This window comes from Sycon ciliatum, chromosome 1, assembly GCF_964019385.1.
Source record: "Sycon ciliatum chromosome 1, ocSycCili1.1, whole genome shotgun sequence".
Taxonomy (NCBI): Eukaryota; Metazoa; Porifera; class Calcarea; order Leucosolenida; family Sycettidae; genus Sycon; species Sycon ciliatum.
In genome coordinates, this window is record NC_088643.1 from 88,646,682 (window position 1) to 88,671,279 (window position 24,598).

Genomic DNA, 24,598 nt, shown 5'->3' on the forward strand with positions numbered 1-24,598 from the left:
CCCCCGTGAGGAGACCTAGCGAAAATGGTGCCTCGATCAAAGTCAACCTTCTCTGCATGGACAAGTACTTGTACACCATGAGCAAAGATGAAGGTATCAAAGCCGAAGTTGTATGAATTAATTCCGACCTAGTAGTAAAAGGGCATCATGGAAGGTGGTGACCTGGAGACCAGACATCGTGTCTACGGTGGTGATTTGAAAACATCGAGTCGACAACACGGTGGATTCTTCTGGAAAAAGAGCTTCTGGAAAAACCTAATCGGTGCTGGACCGGATGAGATGGAAAAGCAGATGGCGGAACCCACGACAAAACAAGATGCAATGCAACGCGGTGGACTTGGACCCCTGGCTGCCATGGCAGGAATGACACTTCTTCCCATGCTTTTGGGGAGAGGAGAGTCCGGAGACATTGTGGAAGCGCAAATGAAAACAGCTTACAACCCTGCCATGCACCGAGGAGGTCTAGCCATTCCACCAGGATTAGCCGCCAAGACCATACCACTCCTGACGAATCTGGCTGCTCCCTTGGCCATGGGTACCATGGCATCACTGGGTGACAACGTAATGGATAAAATATTCGGCAGAGGAGTAAGGAAGGGAAGCTCAGCAGGTGCCATGAAGCGCACTAAAAGTCGTCGTCGTCGGCATGCACCGAAGAAGATTCGTCAACGAGCATCTCGAAAAACCAAGAAGCCAGCTCGTCAAGTTCGCTCCAAAGGCCGCAGGGCACGAGGAATAAAGAAACAAGGAAGGGCCTTGTTCAAAAAACTAGGACATCGTGCCCTCGACGAAGCTTCATCGTTCCTGTCTGCACCTCGTAGATCCCTAACCCGTCCTGAAACTCCATTTGCTCAAAAAATTCGACAGAACATTAACAGTGCAGGACCGTCTTCTATGAGTTCCGCTCACATCGGTCCATCCTACAACATCTGATCATGGACTTTATCTCGCTCCTTGGACAGGAAATCGGGAGGAAGAAAAAGACTAGTCCCGTAAGGAACGACGATGTTCCGACCACGGCCACTGCTCGACACGGGCTGCACATTCCTGGACTTCAGTTCGAGTCTAAGGATTGGTTCACGGAAATCATTCCTGCTCTGAAATCCTGGGGTCAAAACGTATTGTTTCTGGGACAGAGCAACATGGGTAAATCCTACTTTCTCATCAAGCTCCTGAAACGCGTGCAACCTGAGCGTATAGTTGTCATCTCCAACACGCCGGCCGATCAGTATCGTCTCCCAAGCCTCAAATCCTTCAAGCATTACAGCACCATGCCCGAGTGTATCGAAGACATGGATCTCCAGCCTAACACCTATGTGATCATTGATGACATCAGAGTGATGGGTTTGAAGCACGGCAGTCAAAGAGAGTGTCTCTACAAGTTCTTCACCATGTACAGTCATCATCATAAGTTGAACGTGTTCTTTCTCTCTCAGAGCTTTGATAACATTAAAGACATGAAGATCAATGCAAACTTTATGTATCTATTTCGCTTCACTGATAAAAGCAATATCAAGCGTTATCTCAATACTCTGTTTGGTGGTCTGTGCACGAAGTCATCCATTATCTTTAGATTGTATGAGAAGTTATTGGCGGTGTGTCGCAGACCTATCCTAACCATTGATTGCTCTTCTAATCAGTACTACACGTATTGCGAAGACACTGCATTAAAGGTGACTTTTGAATAAAAACCTCGTTGATGTGCGTGTTTAGCCGAAAAGTTAGCCGAAAAGTTAGCCGAAAAGTTAGCCGAAAAGTTAGCCGAAAAGTTAGCCGAAAAGTTAGCCGAAAAGTTAGCCGAAAAGTTAGCCGAAACATTGAAAAAAAATTCCAATCATGAATAAGAATGGAGCATCTTACGGTGAAATTCTCAAATGGGCTACCGAGCAGTATACAGAGGGTGGGGTCCAGAAAGGGATCCTTCTCGATACCCAAGCGTAAAAGGTTGCAAACCTTGCAGTTTATGTCGAAACATCCTCAACACATCCTCAAGAAGAGAGTAAATTCGTGGGAAGTTCTCGGTATACCACCACTCATGCGGCAAAAAGGAGGTAATAACTACAATACCTACTTGAAAAGCGTCAAGAAAGTTCTTTCCCAAGTGCCAGATCACAGTTTGAGCACCTCCACCCTGTTGGAACTGCAAGCTGATCCGCGAGTAAAGCGTCTATATGACACCCACTTCAAAAACAATCCCGATCACATCAGTTACCCGTCTGTGAGAAATGTGATTGCATCCAACATACTCAACTATGATTCCACTACCGATCAAGTTCGCGATTCCGTTGCAGATGTCAGGAAGAAGAGAAAGGCACCTTTAACATCAGTGCCTTTCAATCTATTACAAGACCACGAATTTGACCGATGGATCCTACAAATCCTGGACAGTTTCCTCCGACATACAAATATACCGGCAACCTTTTTGAAGAGCAACTATTTCACAAGCCGATCACAACTGCTGCAACTCTACGATGAAGATCGACTGAGGTTCAGGAGTCGGGTGGAAGCGGCTGCGGATGCCCTGAAGACGCAGACGATGAACGACTACACTACTCTGGTCAACGAGACGAATCGCATCTACATGTCCAGGTACCCGTTTGCAACCATAGCGGGTGCGGTGGGAATCCACAAACATGTCGATGGATTCCTTCGATCAGAACGAAAGATTCATGAACTAGCCACCCTAGTGCTAGCTGTACCAGGATCGCAGCTCAAGTTTCAAGATCTCAACGATATGACTTCTACGTATGGTAGAACAACTGAAGCAAAATTGATCCATCCCGAGCATTTCATGATCAGAGCACAAAAGGTGATGGTGGACGATGCATCATTCATTCAAGAGGTTCTGAAGGATAAAAGCAGGATCACTCGTATCATCAAGGATATCCTGAGTGGACGTTCAATGTGATCACGTGCGCGAAAATTTTCAGGCTATGATCAAGAATGGACTACCCTCTCAGCAGTGTCGACATCAAAGGAAGATTGAATGGTGTTGGAGGGTTCGTGGGGTGTACAAGTTACGACCTCTTACCACCCTTGAACAATGGAGACTTTTGTATCGTCAACACCGACAACGTTCTACCGGTGTACGATGCACCGGAAGGTGGACATCATTGGTTGACCGTGTGTCGCGAGCAAAACGTGATCCTGGTTTTTGACAGTTTCGGACGCAGTCTATACACTATGGAGCAAGATTACACTGAACCTGCACTGTGCGATTTCTTTAAAGAAGCCTATGCAGACTGTAAGATCATCACCAACACCCAAGCCGTTCAAGACAGAAGCACAGCAGTATGTGGATGGTATGCCATATTGATGGGAAAGCTATTTTCCAAATATGGTCTGGATGAAGCACTTCGAATTTTCCGAAGAGTCTTCGATGAGGATGAAAAGCTGGAAAACGATCAACTGGTTCTCAGTTTAGGTGCCTTGCGAGGTGGTGGAGCCTTGTGGGATACGAAAGTGCAAAAAGCACTTCATGATGGAAGACAGAAGAAGAAGTCGCAGTCCACACCATTCCACACGCAACTGGCTAACGAATTGCACAAACCCAGACGAGTGCATTTCAAAAGACGCAAGGTGAAGAGCAGGTCTGTGGATCACATCTGGAGTGCCGATCTAGTGGATATGCAACGGTTTGCCCGAAGCAACAAGAACTACAAATTCCTGCTGACCGTCATCGATCTGTACAGTCGCTATGCCTGGGCAGTACCCCTGAAAACCAAAACTGGCTCTGCTGTCAGGGATGCATTCGACCTGATCCTGAAAACATCGAACAGGGTACCACAAAAACTATGGGTAGACGAAGGCAAGGAGTTCTACAATGCAACAATGAAGCAATGGGTCAAGGATCACAACATCATCATGTACAGCACCCACAACGAAGGAAAAGCCGTGGTGGTGGAACGCTTCAATAGAACACTGAAAGGCAGAATGTGGCGCCATTTCACGGAGAAAGCTACGACACAGTATCTTGACGTCCTTCCTCAGCTTATGGCCAAGTACAACAGCTCGAAACATCGCAGTATCGGCATGAGTCCCACGAAAGCTTCTCTTGATGGAAAACCAAAAGATGCAGACGTACACTCGAAGCAATCACCAGCTAAATTCAAAGTGGGTGATGATGTGCGTTTGGCTGTGGCTAAACGTCATTTCGAGAAAGGGTACACGCCCAACTGGACAGAGGAAGTGTTCGTGGTAAACGATGTCCTACCCACTGTACCCCACACCTATCGTGTTCAAGACCTGATGGGAGAAGTCATTCAAGGACAGTTCTATGGAGCTGAGCTACAACATGCCAGACACACAGGATTGAGATTCGATAAGGTGTTGAAATACAACAAGAACAGTCGGCTCGTCAAATGGAAGGGTTATCAAGACGAAAAATTCCATACCTGGTTAACAAAGAAGGATGTGAATGATCTCAAAAAGTATTAGCATTTCATATGTACAATGTAGCTCATGCTTTGGATTAACGTGAATATTATGAATCGCATAGTATTTACAATGTATTTCATGAGAAGATATGACATATGCTCTAGTATGTGTGGAAATCCCTCAGTGCTTTGGAATATCCTTGTGTCCGAATGCCAGGGTGTTGATACCATCCTCCAGAATGTAACGCTTACTGTCGAATCCACAGAGGGCAATCTTGTGTAGCTCCTCTCCGTGAATGCAATGTCGTCGACTTCGAAGAACATTCATTGTTCTCTTCAGCTGAGACTCCTCGACGAGACATGTTCGATAATCATCGACGGTTATGGTGTTTTTCAACACGCTTCTCTGCACACCTTTGGCACGCTTGCCATTGTCGTCGTTGTCTTCACAGCGGTATGCGTACATCTTGCTCCGCAAACCAATGAACTCCTTGATGGGTTTGCCACCTAGTTCGTCCTTGAACTTCCCTACCACCTTCTTGTTGACCGTGCTGTACAGGTGGTGGGATGGTGAATAGTTGGATGTGTCATAGGCTGTTATGTTGTTTGACATATCGGTGTACAGATCATCCGTTTGAATATGTACGATCAGACTATCAGTATCAGTGTAGAGCAAACGTACATTTTGTCCATAGCGGGGTAGGAGAACTTCATAGTAAAAGGAATACATCAAGTGCTTCGACAGATCGAGGATGGCTGTACCCACATAAATGGGTTTATTGAGAGTCACCTTTGTCTTGGCAAACTCGATTGCTATCAGATCGTTCTCAAAGGCTACACTGCGGATGTACGAAGGTTTGTTGATGCTTTTCTGGAGACGTGGTTTTTCATCCTGTTCACGAATGAGCTTGATGTTTACTCTGTTTCGAACGTTTTCCATGGTCTTGCCATATACAGCATTGTTCATCAACTACGATAAACAGGCATACAAAGAAAAGACAAGAAAAACAACAATAAGAAAACTGTTATCTTCAGGTCATTCACACTTCCAGTACATACTAGATCCCACACTATCGCTAAATACACACACACACACACACATGATGTGGAGTACCCACCTTATAGAAGTCTTTCTCGAAATCAGAAGTTGATAGCTTTCTCAGGTCAGTATTAGTGTCGATGTATGGCTTCATCCATGGGTGTTGTGTGAAGGAGAGCACACGATGCACATCTGTAATCTCCACACCCAAGGACACATACTGCTGCAAGTTTCTGTAGTGCAGAACATAGTGCTCTTTCGGTAGTAGATTTGGTACCAGTTTCTTCGCTTCCAAACCGGTCACCTACAAGAGTACAGTATAGATATACACAAACCTTAGAAGATTAATACAAGCATATCCACCAGATAGACCATGACTTACCATTAGTTTCTCTGCCATGTGGGTCTGATATGGAGAAAGCATATCTCGTGTCACCTTCATCTTCTCAGGAGCCAACGGATAATCATTCATCATGTCATGCACACCATCTGGAATCCTTAAATCGCACTCCACCATGTATCCCGTCGAAGAGTCCATTGGATGATCGAGTACCGTCTCCAGAAGATCATCCGTCACTGCTTCAAAGCAGAAGTCCGACACGGGCAAGGGTTGAGACATGGCCCATCCATATAGATTGTTCGCATCTAAATATTGGATGAAGCTTGACGGCTCGTCTGGATTGTACTCCGATAGATATCTGTTGTTGGCGGTGGCGTGTCTAGCGGACACCATGCTTATGCCACCTCTTTTGCCATGCTCAATGAAGTTGAACATGTCAATGTCGGAAATGAGATGAAGGGACACCTTCGTCATTTTCAGCAGCGAATCCCAGGCAAATCCCGGTAAGGTGAGGTAATTAGCGGGATCCAATCCATAGGTTGCGTGAGCAGTTCTTCTGAAGTTTTCGAAAACGTCAGCCAACAGCAGCACATCAGTCTCCAGGTAGAGGTCGTGATAGTCTCCTAGATCTTCACAGTCAAACGCAGTCCATACTGTTTGCGCATAGGCATAGTCTTCATCACTGATACCCTAGGGAATAGAAAATGTACACCAAAAAGAAAAACAAATCAACGAACTTATTTTAGTAGTTCGCCCACACAATCAATTATTTAGTATGAAGCTGCAGGAAGCGTTCAAACACATTTTGTCTTATTTTAGTACTTCGAAGTAAGATGGTGAAAAAAGAAAGAGAGAAAGATCTACTATATCTATCACACTACTCACCGTGTTCGTTAGCGTTGAGTGGAATGCATCCTTGGGTGGTAGACGCGTTTCTTCGAATTGGTCGTACGACCCCATATATTCATACGGGTAGACACCCTTTCGTGTCAACAGTTTGCGTTCATCCTCGTCTGGAAATCGTGCGGATAGAAGGGCGAATGCATCTGGTGGTGTAGCCGAAACCAACCGGTCTAGGGAGGTGTTCAAGAATGCCAGGCTGTCGATGAACTGGAACTGTCTCCATCCGAATGTGACATATTTTTCACTGTTGATGGGAATCACTTTGATAGCACCGAGACGCTTGGTCTGAGAAGAAAGAAAAAGAGGAGACACAGTTTTAAGGTGCAGCTGTAAAGATGAATATCAATCATATAAACGTGAATATGAGTACCAACATAGTAATGATCTTCCTTCTTAGAAAAACATCATGATCCACGCACACGCACACACACACACACACACACACACACACACACACCACGCATATGTAACGTACCCGTTCTTGTCCTTTCTCGTTCACATACGTAATCTCATCAGTGGATGTTCTCCCAATGGCAGATATGATGTGATGAGAATCGTATCCCTTCAAGTTATGAAAGATCACAGGAATCTTGATCTTGAACGGCTCAATCCGCATGTTCAGGTTACAATGGTTGTGTGCTGCACCACGGTAAGCACCGGTGATGTGACAGTGGTCACGTACACGATCGCTACCCAACGCTTCACCACAGATCCAACAGGAGACTACCGTTTCAAATTCACGTTGCTGACTTTCTGAAATGATCATTTGACCAGCATTACATGCTAGAAGCTCATCACGGATAGTCTCCTCCTCTTGCTCAAGTGACAGCAGAAAACAGAACATAGAATCTTCTCCACGGTAGAAGAAACGGTTCGTGACGACGCCATCAGATCGTACTACAATGTACGAACAGGAACAGGCTACATGCTTGTTCTTTTGGAATGTCGAATGACCGATTTTCTTGACAGCGGACAGAGGTTCTATGAAGGCCTCACAATCGGCATAGATCACCTGCATTTGAGAGAGAGAGAGAGAGAGAAGTAGGAATAGCAGCAGGGACAACACCGAGTAAAACAGCGGAAAAGACAGATAGAGAATTAGGAATAGCTGCAGAGACAACACCGAGTAAAACAGCAGAAAGGTGAACAATCAGAGTCAAGAAACATGTGCAGGAAAGAAAAGAAAAGAAAAAAAAAAAAAGAAAAGAAAAGAAAAAAAAAAAAAAAAAAAAAAAAAAAAAAAAAAACAGACCACAGTGTGTTCACCTTGATTAAATGTTCTACTTACAAATGGGGCTTGAAGCTGCTTGTTCACATTCCTGAACATCACTCTATCGCCAGCCTTTGGCATCTTCACCGTGGCTTCAGGATGTTCACTGCAGTACATCATATGATTATTCAATGCCTTCTCCGTGACGTGTGTTGAGAGACATCTGAAGCAGACGAAATGTGCTCGACGTGCTCCAGTAGCAACAAGACGACTGAATGATTTTATCCACACCCAGTGCTGCACCTCCACGTCATTGCGTTCGTCTTGGATGAGCAATACATTGATGGCGGTCTGCGGATGCTGAGAAATTCTTAACGGATATATGACTTTCTCTTCATATCCGAAGACGTTGATGTAAAGACCGTCGTTCAGTCTTTCGATGACTGGTATGTCTTCCAGTTTTGCTGGAAACTCGATGCCGCTCACATCCACAGTATCCGCATGTTCTGCGTACGACGATTGACGACATGGATGAGACTTGTCTGCCGAAAATTTAGCAGCCAGTATTGACCATCTAAAGTACGGATGACATAAGACATGGACAGGCGGCATACAGTTCAATCCATACACCGTATCACCACACTGAAACCCCACTGCTATACTTACAGTAAACACTTGTTGTCAGTGTTCTGCACGTTAACAATGGCCTTCTTCGACTTCAACTCCGGTGGCAAGGGGATGTACGAACTTCCTCCAAGTACACAGTAGCGTGACATTTCGATGTGTAAACAGGAAATCCGTTCAACTACCCAACCTGATCCATGACGAACGAAATCATCAAGACGAGCGTTGATCTGAGCAATCATCCTACTGAGAAGATCCCTCAGCTCCATGGTGTTGAGCACCAGCGTTGTACTCGATCGGAAGAAGAATGTGTTGGAAACCATTTGTCCTGTAGCAGGATTCAGCTTCTGCATCACCACCTGAACTACCAAAGAACACTTGTACTGACCCCATTGCTCAATATTCTCTTCAAGAAGCAGCTCCAGCGACGGTAGAACATGAGAGAAAAACTTTAGTACATCTGCAAACTCTTGATCAGGACAATAACTAAAGAATTGCAACAGATCAGATGATCTCACTACATCAAAAGACTGACGAGGTTTCTTCCGAAGGGGTTCCATCCTGAGCAGGGGTGGTGGCGGACAACCACACAATGGCTTGACAAGGTACCGAGGATCTATTTTTATAGGGTTTTCGTAATAGTTGAATTCGGAATAACTGGTTGTTTTTCAATTAACCAATCCACTCATCTCCCGCTGGAAACAATTAACCACTTACCGCACTTCCCGCTGAAAACATGTGACCAATTAGCGCACTTCCCGCTGAAATCACGTTCATCCTTTTATCGCGCATTGACCCATGTTCCACACTTCACAGTGAAATCAGTGCTGCAATGATGTACTGTGACGTCAATGCATGGATGCATGATCTGTGCATCTGAGGTCAAGATGAATCCGGTATTCCAGCAGCTAAAAGTTCGAGAAAGAATTGTTGTATGTCGAAAAGAATTATACGAGAGGAAAGCTAGAAAATGATCCGAAAAATTGAAATTACAAGTCAAAATACTGCAAAACTATGAGTTCTGATTAATATAAAATTGGAAAAAGTGAGATAACATTGACATTTGAAATAGTAATATTTTAGACATCGGAATGCAATATTATGATGTAGGGTAGGACATATTACCCACACCCTAAAAATCAAAATTAATGATACATGTAGAATTCCAAATCATGACACCATATTACCTTATTGTTTAGGGTAGAGCATAACACCCCAATACATATTTTCAATAATACCCCCTTTTTTTGAGGTAGGGGCACCCCCTGGCTCATATTTTTATCCGCAAAAAAACCGGGCCAAAAATAATTTTCACCGCAAAAATGGGGTACTATTAGTACCCCATTTTTCAATAATACCCCATTTTTTGGGACCCGGGCGCCCCCTGGCCCAGAACCCGCTCGTCCATTCCTACTCACCACGGAGGGCGAAAATATATCTAAGTCATGCAGTTTACGGGAGCTACGAGCTGTCATGGATATAGAGGCTGATATTGTGCCAGCGTGAGGGCAGAGACAGAAAGAAGACACTGATTTCTTGAACAACTCACCTATATATAATCGAATCCACAAGGAGCGCTCATACTTTGATCCATCAGGACGCGAAACATCTTCAAAGCACTCTCAAACACGGAGTTTTACTGTGGGCAGCCAATTTCACAGCCAACATGAAGGCACTCGACGACTACAGGAGTTTTGTAGAGGAAAGAACAAGGAGTAAAGAGCGACAACAATCGCTTGAAGAAAAAGCAAAGAAAAACAACTGTCTCTCCAGTCATTTAGATGCTGTTGCCCTTGACATCTGGTTCCATCCAGAGGACGCGACTTTTGTTTGTCCCCAGTGCTCTCCGTTGCTATGCGTATCGAAGGAGCCGTGACGTCACACTTAACAGCCCCATACCAAGAGTAGATAAACAAGAGTGTGCAACTGCCTGCACAACCTCTATGCTGTGCTGCGACGGCAGAACTTCACATCACGTGACATGGTTCAAAAGGTTATGCTGGCAAACAGTGCAAAGTGACCACAAGAGAGTTGTACCCAAAGCTGGGCTGCGTACAACCAAGAGTACATGAAAACCAGAGTGTGCAGCTTGGGGCCTTTTCTGCTATGGGTGTCTGTCACGGCGAAATTCCGTGATTACATCATATTTGGCCCAGATATCCGAGGCGGGAAATGGCGTAGTGCGTACAACTGAGCTGCAGTTGTGCAGAAAGAGACCTGCTTGAATCCTGCTTGTACGCACTACATCACTAAAATGATGTAATCACGGAATTTCGCCGTGACAGCAACCCATCCGAGCTGCACACTCTGGTTTTCATGTACTCTTGGTACAACCCAGTATCTATCATGCACTAGAGTGCACGGGTTCATCACGTGATGTGAAGTTCTGCCGTCGCAGACTAGGCAAAGCCCGATTTTGCCAGGGAAGGTTCGATATTTTGCCGCAAAATTTTGCTGGCTCATCGTCGATATTTTGCTTTCATTTTGCCAGGCCACTCGATATTTTGCTCCCTTTTTGCTCCAAAATTTGTGTCACGTGTGAGAAAACTGACCGAAAGTGGGTTACGTGTTGGCAAAAATGAGAAAAAGTGAGTCACGTGTTGGTAAAACTGTGCCGAAATGAGTCATGTGCACCGTATATGTGTAAAATCTCCCAATTCCCAGCCAACACACCGATATTTTGCTCCATTTTGCCAGCAAATTCCCTTCCAAAATTCTTCGATATTTTGCTAGCAGAATTGCTAGCAAAATCGGGCTATGCCTATCGCAGACCCCATAGCTGGAGTTGCACACTCTTGTTTATCTACTCTTGATAATACTCATTATTTTTTTTTTTTATTTATTTTTTTTTTTTGTAGATCAGATCATGCATTCAATAACATGTTATTAATAAAGACAGGACAAGTGAATAATTAGTCAGTCCATTGTTCATGATGATCTCCGACGGTTACGTCGGCAAGCGAGCCTCCGCCACTGCCAAAGCAGCGTGGGCTCCGCAGGAGGGTGCAAATTTCAAACCAAAATTTAAACGCCTACAACCGCGAATGCACATGATACAGGATTTCAGAAGGCTGAAGGAAATCCTGCATCTAACAAATGCCATAACATGAGAGTAATGCTCACCCCTCTTCTCCGCCAACAGATGAGCAATTCGTTTGTACAGTGCTGTTGATGCCGGACCCATTCCGCCACTGGCTGACATGACCGCCGGAACAAAGGAGGCTTGCTCAACCTGCCTCACCCGCTCCTCATAGTGCCTTCTCTTTTCTTTTTCATGTCGCTGATACACAATAGTATGTGGTGCAGATCGATTTGAGCGTGAGTGAGGATTAAAAACCCGTATATCAATAAGTGTACGCTCAAAACGACTGCCCCACAAACCATTGGCAGCGACATCCAACCGGGCACGGTCTTCCACACACTCATTATCGGCCCTAGTCAGGGCCCAGTGCTCGGAAGTTTTGTAATGCGCTACTGTCATGCTACGTCATGTATGTAGATTTTAGGGTCTAGAGTACAGACTCGAGATACATGTACATGTACAGTGCGTATCGGTTATAGCGTGGTCGTGTAAAAGAATATACATGTACTGCCAACAAGAATGAACTCTCATGTTTTCATAATCATAACATGGATTTCAAGTGCACATTAAAATTTTTTATTCTTACAAGCAATTTTATCCCATAGTAGAATATATCGGTCCTAAGAATGGACTTTGTGTAGCGAAACATGCCAGATTAGTACAAAGTGTATCGCCTGTAGTAATAACATCTGTCCAATTCCGTTCTGATCTGACTCTCGTTGCGTCGTCACTTCATTCAACTGTTGTGGTCATGTTACTCATTTTGCATAGCCACAATCATGGTAAGCCTATGGCGAGTATGGGACTATGACCAGCCACATGCACAGAAGTACTGCGTTGCATGTAGATCTACGATGATCTTCCTGCCCCTGCGCACATGCATGTGATATACCACACTTGATTTATCGTGTGTAAGAAATATCGGAAAAAAGAATAGAAAGTCGTTTTTCAAGCACCCACGATACCTACTGTACATTGACTGATTTGTACAATCATATACATATACAATCATCATATACAATCATGGGGATTCTGGAATGGCATGTACATGTACTGAGTCTGACTGTAGTCTGTAGATCTACATGTACATCACCACACTCTTTTGTAGCAGGGAGGAGTAAAAATACCATAATGGTATACATGTACATGTACATGGTATATTACTCCTTAGGCCTAGGCCCTGGTTTGTGGTCAAAGAACTACTGTAACTTTATTTTAAAAAATCCATGATTTGTAAGAAAGGGTTTGCTCCCCACACCGGAGCTCGCGCTATTCCGCCGACTTGATTGTACGGAAAAATGAATGGAAGAATCCGGACGAAAGTCAACGCATGCTTATACTTGTTATAGTCAGGCGCGTGCTCGGCGATGGGCACGGGGGGGGGGCACGTGCACCCCCAAAAATTTTCAATCTGGGTATTTGCAATTGTAATGTATGCAAATATGCTCTAAAATTCAAGAAAGGTTGCAAACAAATTGCAGAAAATTGTCGGGGGGGGCTCCCCTCGGCTCCCGTGCACCCCCCTAGTTGGGGGGCCGAGCACGCCCCTGATAGTTATCATGGTCATCGCACTCACGTCAAAGCTGTACACACTACATACAGTGTCAGTACTGTACATTACTGTACACACTACTGTACACAGTACTGTGCGAGTGTACTGGCCCTGGTTTGTAGTGTCATGTTGGCTGTTTCACTAACTAACTAATACTTGGGGGTTCAATGAACGCGAGGGCAACACAAGTGACAAGGGCTTGGAAGCCTTGGTTTGCATGGGTTGGTTGGAGGCCGAGCTGCGACCACTGTGGAAGCGGAGTGAAGACTCCCGGAGTGGCGGAGTCCCGGACATGACATGACATCGACAGGGTCAGGAGGCCAGTGCGCACTAAAAAGTAAAAGAGTCCTCACTGCTCCCTGCAGCCTACACTGGGCTACAGGCTGCAGACCAGTGGCAGTGCAGTACAGTCATCGTGGTCATGTACGATGTAGTCTGTTGCAGTAGCATGGTTAGTGTTATCATGGTTATTGTAGATCTACACACAGACGACGTACTTGTCTACAGCTACCATGTAGATCTACCAGCCAGCAGTGCATGAACACCATGAACACACTCAGCATAGGCTAGCACAGCGCCGGCAGTGCCCTGCCCGGGGTTCTTTTCACATCCCCTACATGATTGTAGTCCTTTGATTTTGAAGCTTCTGCTTCACGCGAATCGCGAATCGCATTGCTCAGTCACGGTTTGGTCTGTTTGCGCGACGAAATCTGACCAGCTGGACGGTATGGTGAGGGAGTTTAGTTAGAGTAGGTAGCTGTTGATGGTGTTGGCAACGCATGCTGTCGCTCGCTAGCTGACAGTAGCATGCCGAGAGAGATGGACTCAGAGCTCAACGCCCGGTCTTGTTGAATCGTAAACTGTCTCTGATCGTGTGTGCATATGCGTTTGTTGTGTCGATTGAATCCACGGGGATGAGTATGTGTGATCGCTGCTGACTGCAGAATCCCCAGCAGTAGCTTGTGGCGGACTGGATCTCCCAGTTGTCGTGACGTGAGTCGGTTACTTCTGATGGCAAACTTCAGACTTGGCGAAGAAGGCTACGATTTCGCGCCCGAGTTGCCATCTGGAAACACTCCGCCATTATTTCGCAGCGGTAGATCGGGTAGCGGTCGAGGACAGGACCATGGACGACCGATTTCTGAGCCGTTCGCACCTTCGAGTGTACACAGTTATTCTAACCATGGTTCAACAGGAGTGGCGTTGGGCCTGGGAATAGGTCAGCCGCGTAGAGGCAGTGTGGGTAGCAGCAGCACTGCGAGTGCGTCGAGTGCAGCTCCTACTTCTGCGAGTGTTGGTACTGCCACTCCTACTGGCTCAGGGCAGTTGAATCGTCACAATGGAGCAGCAAGTGTCAGCAGCAAAGCGACGGCAGGCCACATGCCATTCAGAGTCAAGTTCATTCTGGCGGATAGCGCCAGTGGTAGCGGAGGCAGTGGCGGTGGTGGTGAGATGCGCAGTGTGCTGGTCAGTCGACCCCTCAGCTGGATAGACTTCTGCAACAAAGCCCAGTCTACATTCCAGCAGCTACGAGACAGGCCATTGCCGACTCTGTACTACATGCGTGACTCCGGCGGGGCACCACCGTACGCTATTCGCAACCAGGACGACATTTCGGCCATGGAGGCCAGTCTGCCGTTCGATGCCAGCTGTATACGAATTCAGATTGCACTTGATCCGCCGCCACACAGCGTGTATGATCCGCACGGCCGACCTGTTAGCAAGTGTCGGTCGAATTTGAGCTCGTCACCGCGCACGTATACTCGGCAACCTCTTGTACCGACTGACCTTGACCGCAAGCCTAAACTAACCAAAGCTATATCGGAACCAAGCCGCACAGTGTCCAGTTTTGAGCCAACCTCAGACTTCCATGAATACAACTCACTGCAACTGCCACCGATGCTGGTCGAAGAGCACCTCATGCAGCATATTGACTTACAGGGTGCGGCAAGCTCCAACATTCGTGATGATGGTCCAGCACCAGGGACGTATGGAAGAGCAGCACCGTACCATGATACGGGTCCACCACCTGGGAGCATGCTGCTTCCAACCGGCAAGTTTGTGCGACAAGAGTCCAACAGCCCGTCGGTGTTTGAGGGCGGAGGAGAATTCATCCCCGAGACAGACGATGCCGCAGATCAAGGCAGCGAACGGCATGGTCAGAAGAAGATATACGCGGTGCACCCGGCTCATGACCACTGGGTTGGCGAAGAAACAGGTAGTGTTGGCGCTGTGGCAAGAGATGTAGATAACCTGAGTATAGGCAGTGAGGACATACTGCCCCGGCATGCTTCAGTAACAACTGGCAGCCCTCGATTAGATCGACAGCTACATGCACCACCGGGTGTTGACCTGACAGTTGAGCACAGGACTTCTCCCAGTAAAGCTGAAATCTCAGTTTCACCTCTGACCCATTCTGCGACGGGCATTGACAGCCTGACGTCCACAACATCATCCACCAGTGCTAACAGTGGTGAGCGAGACCACGACTCTGTACACTCGCTCAAGGTATCCGCTGATCATAATCCTGAAGGCGGCATGCCGGATCGATGGAAGCGAGGTCGCCAGCTGGGCAGCGGAGCGTTTGGGACAGTGTACCTATGCCATGATATCGACACGGGTCGAGAGCTGGCCGTCAAACAAGTCGACGTCGGCAACCTCGGCTCTGAGATGCGCAAGGAGGTAGCGATCCTGCAGGCGGAGATTGAACTACTGAAGAAGCTGTTGCATGATCGCATTGTGTCCTACGTGGGCGTTCATAGCGGCGGTGGCATTCTGTCTATCATGATGGAGTACATGGCCGGTGGCTCCATCCATGCTTATCTCAAGGAGAATGGGCCGCTGACTGAGAGGCTGACGCGCAAGTACACACTCCAGGTGCTGGAAGGTCTGCACTACCTGCACAGCCAGAGAATCATACACCGCGATGTCAAGGGTGCGAACATTCTACGCGACCTGCACGGTAACGTGAAGCTAGCTGACTTTGGTGCGTCGCGCAGCCTGCAGACCATCAAAAGCATGTCATGTCTGAAATCTGTACACGGTACACCGTACTGGATGAGTCCAGAGGTAAGTCAACTGTCACACGGGCACTCTTTAACTTTGGTCCAGAGTGTTTTATTGATTTCTCTTTTTGCAGATTGCACTGTGCTAGTCATGCACTCAAATAGTTGTTGTGGCAACAGGAGACGTGACTGGACTGATGACGGGGGCCGGGGGGAAAGTGTGAATGTGCAACATGTGTGCGTAGGTATGTGTGTGTGTGGGGGGGGGGGGGGGGGGGGGTTATGCTACGAGTATTTTAATTTTTTAATGCAACATTGATGGCCGGATCAATGCATGCATGTCTTCCTGGCTCAGGTGTTGATGACATGCAGTGTGTTGACCTTGGCTAGTGTTCCTTTACCTACTTTGCACGGCTTGTAGTGAGATGTATGCGCTCGTAATGTTCTTGACACCATTGATTTCCTAGCTAAAGCTGAAGCAGCTACTAATCAAGTATACATCATGCTTCTGCAATCCAAGGCTAAACGAAAAAGCCTCGGAATGCGAGCAAGAAGGAGCTGTAATGTTCTGATTTGTGTTCTCTGGTTTGTGTTGGCTAGGTGCTGAATGGCAATGGGTACAATGAAACTGCAGACATCTGGAGCCTGGGCTGCACCGTTATTGAAATGATCACCGGCAAACCACCGTGGGGTGACCTAGAGCCCATGGCTGCTCTGTTCCGCATTGGAACGTGCCAGTCAGGCCCGGACCTGCCACAGAGTGTATCGGTGGCGTGCACCAGGTTTATGGAGTACACATTCCAGCGCACACCAGAGCGGCGTGCCAGCGCTGCTCAGCTGCTCAAGACTGAATTCATTGCCTCACTGGCAGCAACTAGCTAGCTCAGTGAATAATGCCTTGATGGAGCCGTGGATAATCTGCCTCAAGGTATCGGCTTCCTGGGCATTCCGGTTTGTAGCGCCTGTGCCACCACCAGCATGCCAGCAGTGCGGGAATGAAGATGAAGGACCACTGGACAAGCGCTCCTTGATACCTGTACTGGAGTACAATGTATTCTCCATGCCATTGTGTCCTTCTGAACCAAGTTGATTACGTCCTAGCGCTACTTGAACAGATTGCATGCTGCCCACCCTGCTAGTAGCTGTTTGTCTTATGCACGCATGTGTGCAACAACGGTACGCCCACAATTTGTGTTGACTTCAATCGTCAACAACTTGACACAGAGTCCATCTATTTGATATATTTCATTGCGGAAAAAGGTCAGAGTTAGGTTTCTTATCTCGATTGTCTCGGTGATGGAATGACGAAACAGTCTGAGTTATTTTATTTTGCCCACTTCTCAGAATCCTATTTTGTGATGGTGTGATTGTAGCACAAGTGCCCCAAAAAGAGAGAAAAAAGAAGGAAGCTTGCACCTATGCTGACGAAGGTTCACTTACTGCCTGGCACTTGTACAGCTGAGCTCTTATCTTGTAAGCTTGGTGTGTACTGCACAGGATTAGTCCGTTATCTCTCTCCAAAGCCGAACTCTGGTGTATACATGTAGTGCACGGTGACCGACAGTCTGTGCACCATCATGGTATTGCTTTACTCATGCACTACTATTCAACTGAGACACGTGTGGACTGGTACCATCCCCTCAGTAGGGCCTGTTTACACGAGAAGAACACGTATTTTGTAGTCTTGTGCGGGAGTCATTCACCGTGCATGTGTTGAGTGCAAATTGACAAAAGTGACAACTAGAATAGATTGATGCAATATTTTGCAAAACGAAAAAAAGTTTTGTTTCGTGTAAATGATCGATGTACTTTGTTTTCAATAAACATGCCCTACGCGTATACGGTAACTGTTACTTGCAGACTGCAAGTTTAGTTGCTACAGACGTACATGTATCTAGATGTACACCGCAGAAAAGCGCTCCTATCATTTTTTTTACATTTACATACGGCCATGTGCATTGTGTAGCCACAAGCTGACTGCCAGACTACAGACCAGAACACAGTGTGAGCACAGTGTAAACACCAATGCCTAGGCCACAGACCAGAACACAGTGTGAGCACAGTGTAAACACCAATGCCTAGGCCACAGACCAGAACACAGTGTGAGCACAGTGTAAACACCAATGCCTAGGCCACAGACCAGAACACAGTGTGAGCACAGTGTAAACACCAATGCCTAGGCCACAGACCAGAACACATTCTCGCAGTAGTAGACAGTAAAGACATTTGCAGTAGTGGAAGTAAATCAATGTCAATGCCAAGGCAAAGAGCTATTTACATGTTTTACGTAGCTTGAAGAGTAGCATGGCGGGCTCAGATGCAATGTACATTGGACGTAATATCTACAAGCAGCATTCGGAAAGCAGAATACGTCAACGAAAAAGAAACGAGGCACACACAATGTGACAAAGTAAAGTAAGTAGAAGAAAAATATGGAGGGGCGCAAAATGAGTATGGAAGATACATGATTCCCTCCGCATTTCAGCAAAGAGGAAGAAGATTTTTTAAAGTATGTGCAGCAGCAGCAGCAGTAAGAGACAACAGCCACTAGACTGAGCATGTACAATATTGGTGCGCGGCAGGCAGCAGCATTGAAGAGCAGCAGCAACAGACTTGCAGCAACAACAGTATCCACGAGCACAGAGACAGAAAAGAGGAAAGCGCTGCAACAGCGAGTGAGCCAGCCAGACGTTTTCCCTGACAATTTGCAACCTATGTGACGAAAAAGAGCTGGATGGGTGCGGAGGGTGGGGAAATGTAAATACACAGGGGGGGGGGCATCGAGCAGAAATTGTGGTGTGGTGGTGGGGGGAGAGAGGGAGGGGGTATTTCACGATGTTTTTACAAGGTCAAAGTCCGTTATAGGCCATTGGCCGTGCGGTCAGGCAGCATGAGCCACTGACAAAAAATTACCTCTGTGTGCTAACTTCAAAAAATGTTGCTACCATGCCAGAAATGAAATGTAGTATATCCATGAGGTTAAAGTTAAAGAAAAGAAATCTTTCTATCTGTGAAGCCACTGGGTCTCAATACCGAGACAGCAACTCTAAATGCTACAATTTAAAGGAAATGAAAATGAAATGCTAAGTCTTGAGACCTTCCAGCCCGGAGTACCGTCACAAGAGTGAACCAGCCGCCAGCGGCTAGAGTCGGATACATTGTTTGGGCCGAACAGAATTAGTAACTATGGATTGCAAGGGGTTCTCACACGGAGATATCACGGGGGATATAGACTGAACCGACTTACTGCTACCATTGCTACTTGACGGGAAAGAAGCCATGGATACTGCTGTTGCTGCTGCTACTGCTGTTGCCTTCTGCACCAGTGGCTTTGCAAGCAAACTGGATTCAACATGTTGGATATTGGCTAGCTGGCTCTCTTGCAGTGGATGCGACTTCAATGCCAGAGCTGATACAGCGGGCTTGCGCTCCTGGGCTGGTCGCTGCACTAGGGGAGAAGGAAACCTAGACACGACGGGCTTGGCAACTAGGTTACCTATAGGTGCGGCAGCAGCATTGCAAGCTGCACTTGAAAGCGATACTGCCGATGGTAGTACGCTTGTGGCAGTAGTGAGAGCATTCTGAGAAGCAGCCAGTTGAGGTTGCAAGGCCAACAATGATGGGGTATCATTGGCCGCTGTGAAGATGTGCTGCGATACTGGACACTTTCGTGTCACTTGAGAGCATTCGGATGCAGCCGTGGATGCTCGGGCAGGAAGTAATGCAGGTGCAATGCGAGGCTGTCTGTGCATTTCGTAATAAACCATCAGCTTTGGCGAGGAGATAGGTGCAGGTCTCTCAGCTGGAGCCATATTCTCTGCAAGAACAGACCACAGTAAAAAAGTCATGCATACTGTGTTTTCCATGACAATTCAAAAGTTCTTATCTACTGTAAAACTGGAAAATTTCGGTACCTTTGGTACAGATAATTTTTACCTAAAATAAAACGCGAACTAGAATTCAACAATGCCATACCACACAGGGTGCAAAATGCATTTTGGATCTGGAAAACTGGTTCACCAAAACTTTCGCGCTACTGAACCAATGATTTTGGGTAATACCGAAAACATTACACCACCGAAAATTCCCGGTTTTACAGTAATACATTTGCCTTCTATCTAAAGCACTTTGTTTCTTGCCTCTTTATACACATCATGGAATATATTTTAACCATTGTGTATGCGGCTAGCCTTCAGGCATAATTTGTTGCAATTTGTTACACAAAAGCAATCCAATATCAGTTCCAGCAAGAAAGAGCATGACGGCAGAGTGTACAACTCGCCATGCCACATGGGTTCAGGACGGCGTAATCAGTCGCTTGCGTCATGTTCGACATGAAGAAGATAGGGTAAAAAGTAAAAAGAACCTGATGTCACTCACCCCGGTCAGTGGATATCTGTGAAGTTGACACACTCGCTCTAGGAATACTGGCACTCACAGCCGTCACGGAACACGGTGCTGAAGGCACAACAGCCGAAGCACTGGAGGCACGGGGCAGCATGCGGCACACATCACTAACCAAACTTCCACAAGCCACTGGCTTCTTGGCCGGTCGCGGTGCCTCAGAATTGATCTCAGATATGATGGTCACCATGTGCAACGGTGCTTTTGCTGGTGGCTCCAAGGAAGCAGCTGAGATAGGTACATGTGTTTCGCATGCCGGTGAAGTGACAACCTGCAAGTGAAACATGAAACGAAGGAAAACCAATCAGCACAGCAGCTCTCATCAGGCTGCTCAGGTTGTCAATGCCAATAAGATATCATTGCCCAAGCGTCCAGCTCCAAGTTCTAACTGACTGTGTAGTCCTGTGCACAAGAATTGGTCTAGACTCAGTCTACAAAGCTTTGAGAATTGGTCTAGACTCAGTCTACAAAGCTTTGAGAATTGGTCTAGACTCAGTCTACAAAGCTTTGAGAATTGGTCTAGACTCAGTCTACAAAGCTTTGAGAATTGGTCGAGACTCAGTCTACAAAGCTTTGAGAATTGGTCTAGACTCAGTCTACAAAGCTTTGAGAATTGGTCTAGACTCAGTCTACAAAGCTTTGAGAATTGGTCTAGACTCAGTCTACAAAGCTTTGAGAATGGGTACTTGGTAGAAGAAGCTGCAAGGTTTCCAAGACCACCTCGGTCCTCGCACGCATCACATTCACACCAGTCAGTCGATAGTACAGGCTATCCACCAGATCATGCAGTGTGTACAATGATACTCACAAATGTACAACTGGCTGCACCTGCTAATGCCCCCCCCCCCCCCCCCCTCAGGCTGCAATGGACATGTTTCGATTACTGTATAAGCAGAAAATTTCGTCGGTCAATAATTTCGTCCAACTCCAAAGAAAGGGAGTTCGTCCGGTTGTAAATTTCGTCCATGGATCATAAGAGTGTATTGAAAAGCTGGACAAATCAATATTAGTCCGGCATTTATTTTAGTCCAACAGCTCGTTGGACGAAAAAGACGAAATTAAATTCCAGACGAATATTTCTGCGTGTATAGTACACAGTATGCACCCAGGTTTCAATTCTTGAAATTACCAGAATGAATGGATTACGGCCATGGAAACAAACAACTGAAATTGATCACGCCTTCTGCTCGTGCCGCACTAGACAAAAATCATGGAAAGCGATCACGTATGCTCTCGTACATTCAAACTGGGCAACATCGATTCAACACTTCACCACAAGTTGCAAGAAGAAGAGACCGACATTGTTGATAGTTCACGTTCTCTCGAGGTTCTCAACCTACTGGGAAGTATGCAAGTGATACTAGTGCCACGTGACGTAAAACACGTATGCGAATGATCCGTATAGGTCTCCATTATAACTAATAATAAGCGCTGTGCTTGTCCGAAGCGCCTTTCGAGTGCGCTTACAATAATAGAGACTGCACCATTACAAGACACTGCACTTGTAATAGAGATAATAATACGTAGGATCGATAAGAAATCAGTGCTAGCGCTTGAAACCATGAAGACAGCTTCTGGTTTCCGAGTCGGACCACCGTTTAGCAGCAATCTCTGCTGCTGGTAGAATTGACGGATTTAGTTCCCGCTAATTCTGGTGAGATTCGTGCAATCGAATGGTGCATGCACCATACAGAATTCTAGAGTGGATAGAATTGTGTGTAAATCAAACGCGTCCAATGTACGCGCGTCACTCCAAAACTCTACAAATACAATCATATAGAGAATCTCCCTCTACCGCTCTGAGGCCAATGGCTGATATGTCGAACTGCTCATAACTGGCAAACCCACCCAAGCACTGTCGGGTGGCAATGAACGAACATGCTAGAAATTTACCAGATGCACATAATCAACTATATAAAGATTTCTACATTTTCTGGCTTTACTACTTCTACTTACAGCCGTTTCACCCGCACACATCTTGTCCCAGCCTGCCAGCTGACTTTCCGGTGGCGGGGAGAAGAAATTGGAACTAGAACAATGCGGCCCAGTGCTATTAGCTGCCACTGCAGATGGCAGTGTTGTCTGTTGATCCATGGCAGGACGCGGTGACCCCGGCGGGGACATGAGCATAGACGGGTGCAGCTCTTCCTCATTTACAACGCCAGGTATAACAATTGGTGGCTCGTCCAGTGATGAAGAAGCTGAGCTGGTCATTATTGGCACCAGTGGTGATGGAACGACAGCTGCATTCGGCAACAGTCGTGAATAGAAACTACTGTCAAGCGATATGCCGGCTGTGAGTGCTTTAATCGGTGCTTGTGGAAAGCGGGCATACTTGTGCGGCAACTCCGGCAAGATCTTCTGACTGTCAAAACTGTGACAGCGGCGCATCTTCAGCGTAACTAAACCGGCCGATGCCGGTTGCTGGGGCGTCGAAGGCTGTGCAGTCGGTGTGCTCAAGAGAATGGTGCCATCCGGGGAGTGTACTGCAGTCATGTTATCAACAAGCGAATGCTTCGAGAGCGTGCGACGACGCTTGCCAGCAACGGGTTCAGCTGCGGTCGGTGTAGATTCCAAGCTTTCCTGGGAGTGACTCCGTTCATAGTGGTAGTCTGCTGAGGAAATGTCAGGACCAACCCACAAAAAGGCAGATTTCTTTCCGTTGTTTGATGATACGTGTACCTTCTGGATGAGATTGAGGCTGGTGAGAATGTTGGCGATGTCATACAAACGACGCACTTTTGTTTTGCACTTAGCTGCATCAGCCTGGTGGCCATCAATGAGGGTAAGTGCTGCGTCTTCCAAGCACACAGTCTTGGTATCAGACGTCAGAAACAGCATGAGAAAGCGTTGACTCAGCACACCGAGAGACTTGTCACGGTTTGCTGGGCTTGACAACCCTGGTGTTGATGGTGCACTTTCTTTCTCAGCGAGCGCGTGTAACTTTGCAAGGGTGGTCTGCAAGCCACTGCGGCCATTCCAGCGATATTTGTTTTTGGCAAGGCGGCTGACCATCTCCACACTCTCCAGAACGTTAATAATATCATAAATTCTGCGCCGTTCCACAGATAAATCTTCAGCTACTCTGTCAAGACAAATTTGTTCACCGCTCATCTCTGGTTTATCAAATCGTTCCAAAAAGCGATTGCATAACAAGCCCAGTGACTTGGATTTGCGCCCAAAGAACCCAGCAGGCTTCTCCTGATATTCTTCCATAGCTCGAATTGGCCGCTTTAGCTCTACTTCTCGGGCAGCTGCTCTTTCCCTCAAATCGGGGCTGACAGCCTGGACCAAAAGCTTCAAGTTTGAGGTAGGAGTAGCTGGCTGCGCAGCAGAACCAGCGGGAGATTTTACTGGTGTTGATGGTGTACTCGTCTTGGCTACAGTTAAAGAACCACATTGGTCATCCTGAAGACATGCTGTCCATTCCGCTGGAAGTGTGGTGACCTCGTTGGGCTTCTCTTCTGGATATACGAAGAGGGAACTAAGCACTCTGGCTCCAGCTTCTTCAAGGTCTATGCTACCATCACCACCAGGGGGTACAAATGGCAGCTCTGATCTAACTTGCTCCATCATTACTGATAATATCGCAGTATACTACCACGGACTAGATCTGGAAACGTCCCTACATAATCATTGCCATAGATATCGCAGAAAGTGAAGAACACGAGAATGCCAGCAAAGCACTTCAGCCTTCAGGAAAGCAACATGTGCAGCAGAAATCCCGCGACTACGGCTGGCGCAGTTTGCATCTCGCGCCATTTTTTCCCTTTGGAGATTTCTTGTTTCATGTTGTGACCATGGAAACACATTTCTGACGGCGCGAATCTACTGCACTTCGGGCGCGCCCGATCAGGGAAATGCAGCAGAGTGAGGATGCCGCGCCGGGATAGTCCGTGAGCCAAAACTCAAAATCACAAGTGCCGTTGCAACGTTGCACTCTCGGAGGGACAAATCGCCGCTTACAGTGTTGGTCAAGGACATCACAAAGGATACGTTTTCGCTTGTTGGACGTTCCAGAACCGATCTCTCTCTCTCTCGCGCTCTCTCTCTCTCTCTCTCT

The 24,598-nt window shown here is 46.8% G+C and overlaps 3 protein-coding genes across 4 annotated transcripts; 1 reads left to right on the forward strand and 2 right to left on the reverse strand.

Annotated features, from left to right (window-relative positions):
• Positions 1-4,370: 4,370 nt before the first annotated feature.
• LOC135806241 (uncharacterized) lies at positions 4,371-9,802 on the reverse strand. 2 transcript variants are annotated; one of them, XM_065320400.1, is made up of 6 exons: positions 7,947-9,802; positions 7,134-7,670; positions 6,641-6,943; positions 5,798-6,445; positions 5,495-5,719; positions 4,371-5,346 (listed from the first exon to the last, which is right to left on the reverse strand). In XM_065320400.1, exons 1-6 carry the CDS (start codon positions 8,478-8,480, stop codon positions 4,558-4,560), a joined length of 3,036 nt encoding a protein of 1,011 aa, XP_065176472.1. In that variant the 5' UTR covers positions 8,481-9,802; the 3' UTR covers positions 4,371-4,557. The 2 variants fall into 2 exon arrangements, with proteins under 2 accessions (XP_065176472.1, XP_065176473.1); XM_065320401.1 differs by lacking the exon at positions 5,495-5,719 and having other exon boundaries at positions 7,947-9,801.
• Positions 9,803-13,743: 3,941 nt separating this feature from the next.
• LOC135806244 (mitogen-activated protein kinase kinase kinase 3-like) lies at positions 13,744-17,556 on the forward strand. The gene is made up of 2 exons (XM_065320405.1): positions 13,744-16,195; positions 16,732-17,556. The coding sequence occupies exons 1-2, from the start codon at positions 14,138-14,140 to the stop codon at positions 17,011-17,013; spliced, it is 2,340 nt and encodes a 779-aa protein (XP_065176477.1). The 5' UTR covers positions 13,744-14,137; the 3' UTR covers positions 17,014-17,556.
• A 782-nt stretch (positions 17,557-18,338) lies between these two features.
• Positions 18,339-24,241, reverse strand: LOC135806243 (transcription factor E2F8-like). Its single transcript, XM_065320404.1, has 3 exons — positions 22,492-24,241; positions 20,512-20,806; positions 18,339-19,948 (listed from the first exon to the last, which is right to left on the reverse strand). The coding sequence occupies exons 1-3, from the start codon at positions 24,109-24,111 to the stop codon at positions 19,275-19,277; spliced, it is 2,589 nt and encodes an 862-aa protein (XP_065176476.1). The 5' UTR covers positions 24,112-24,241; the 3' UTR covers positions 18,339-19,274.
• Positions 24,242-24,598: the final 357 nt, after the last annotated feature.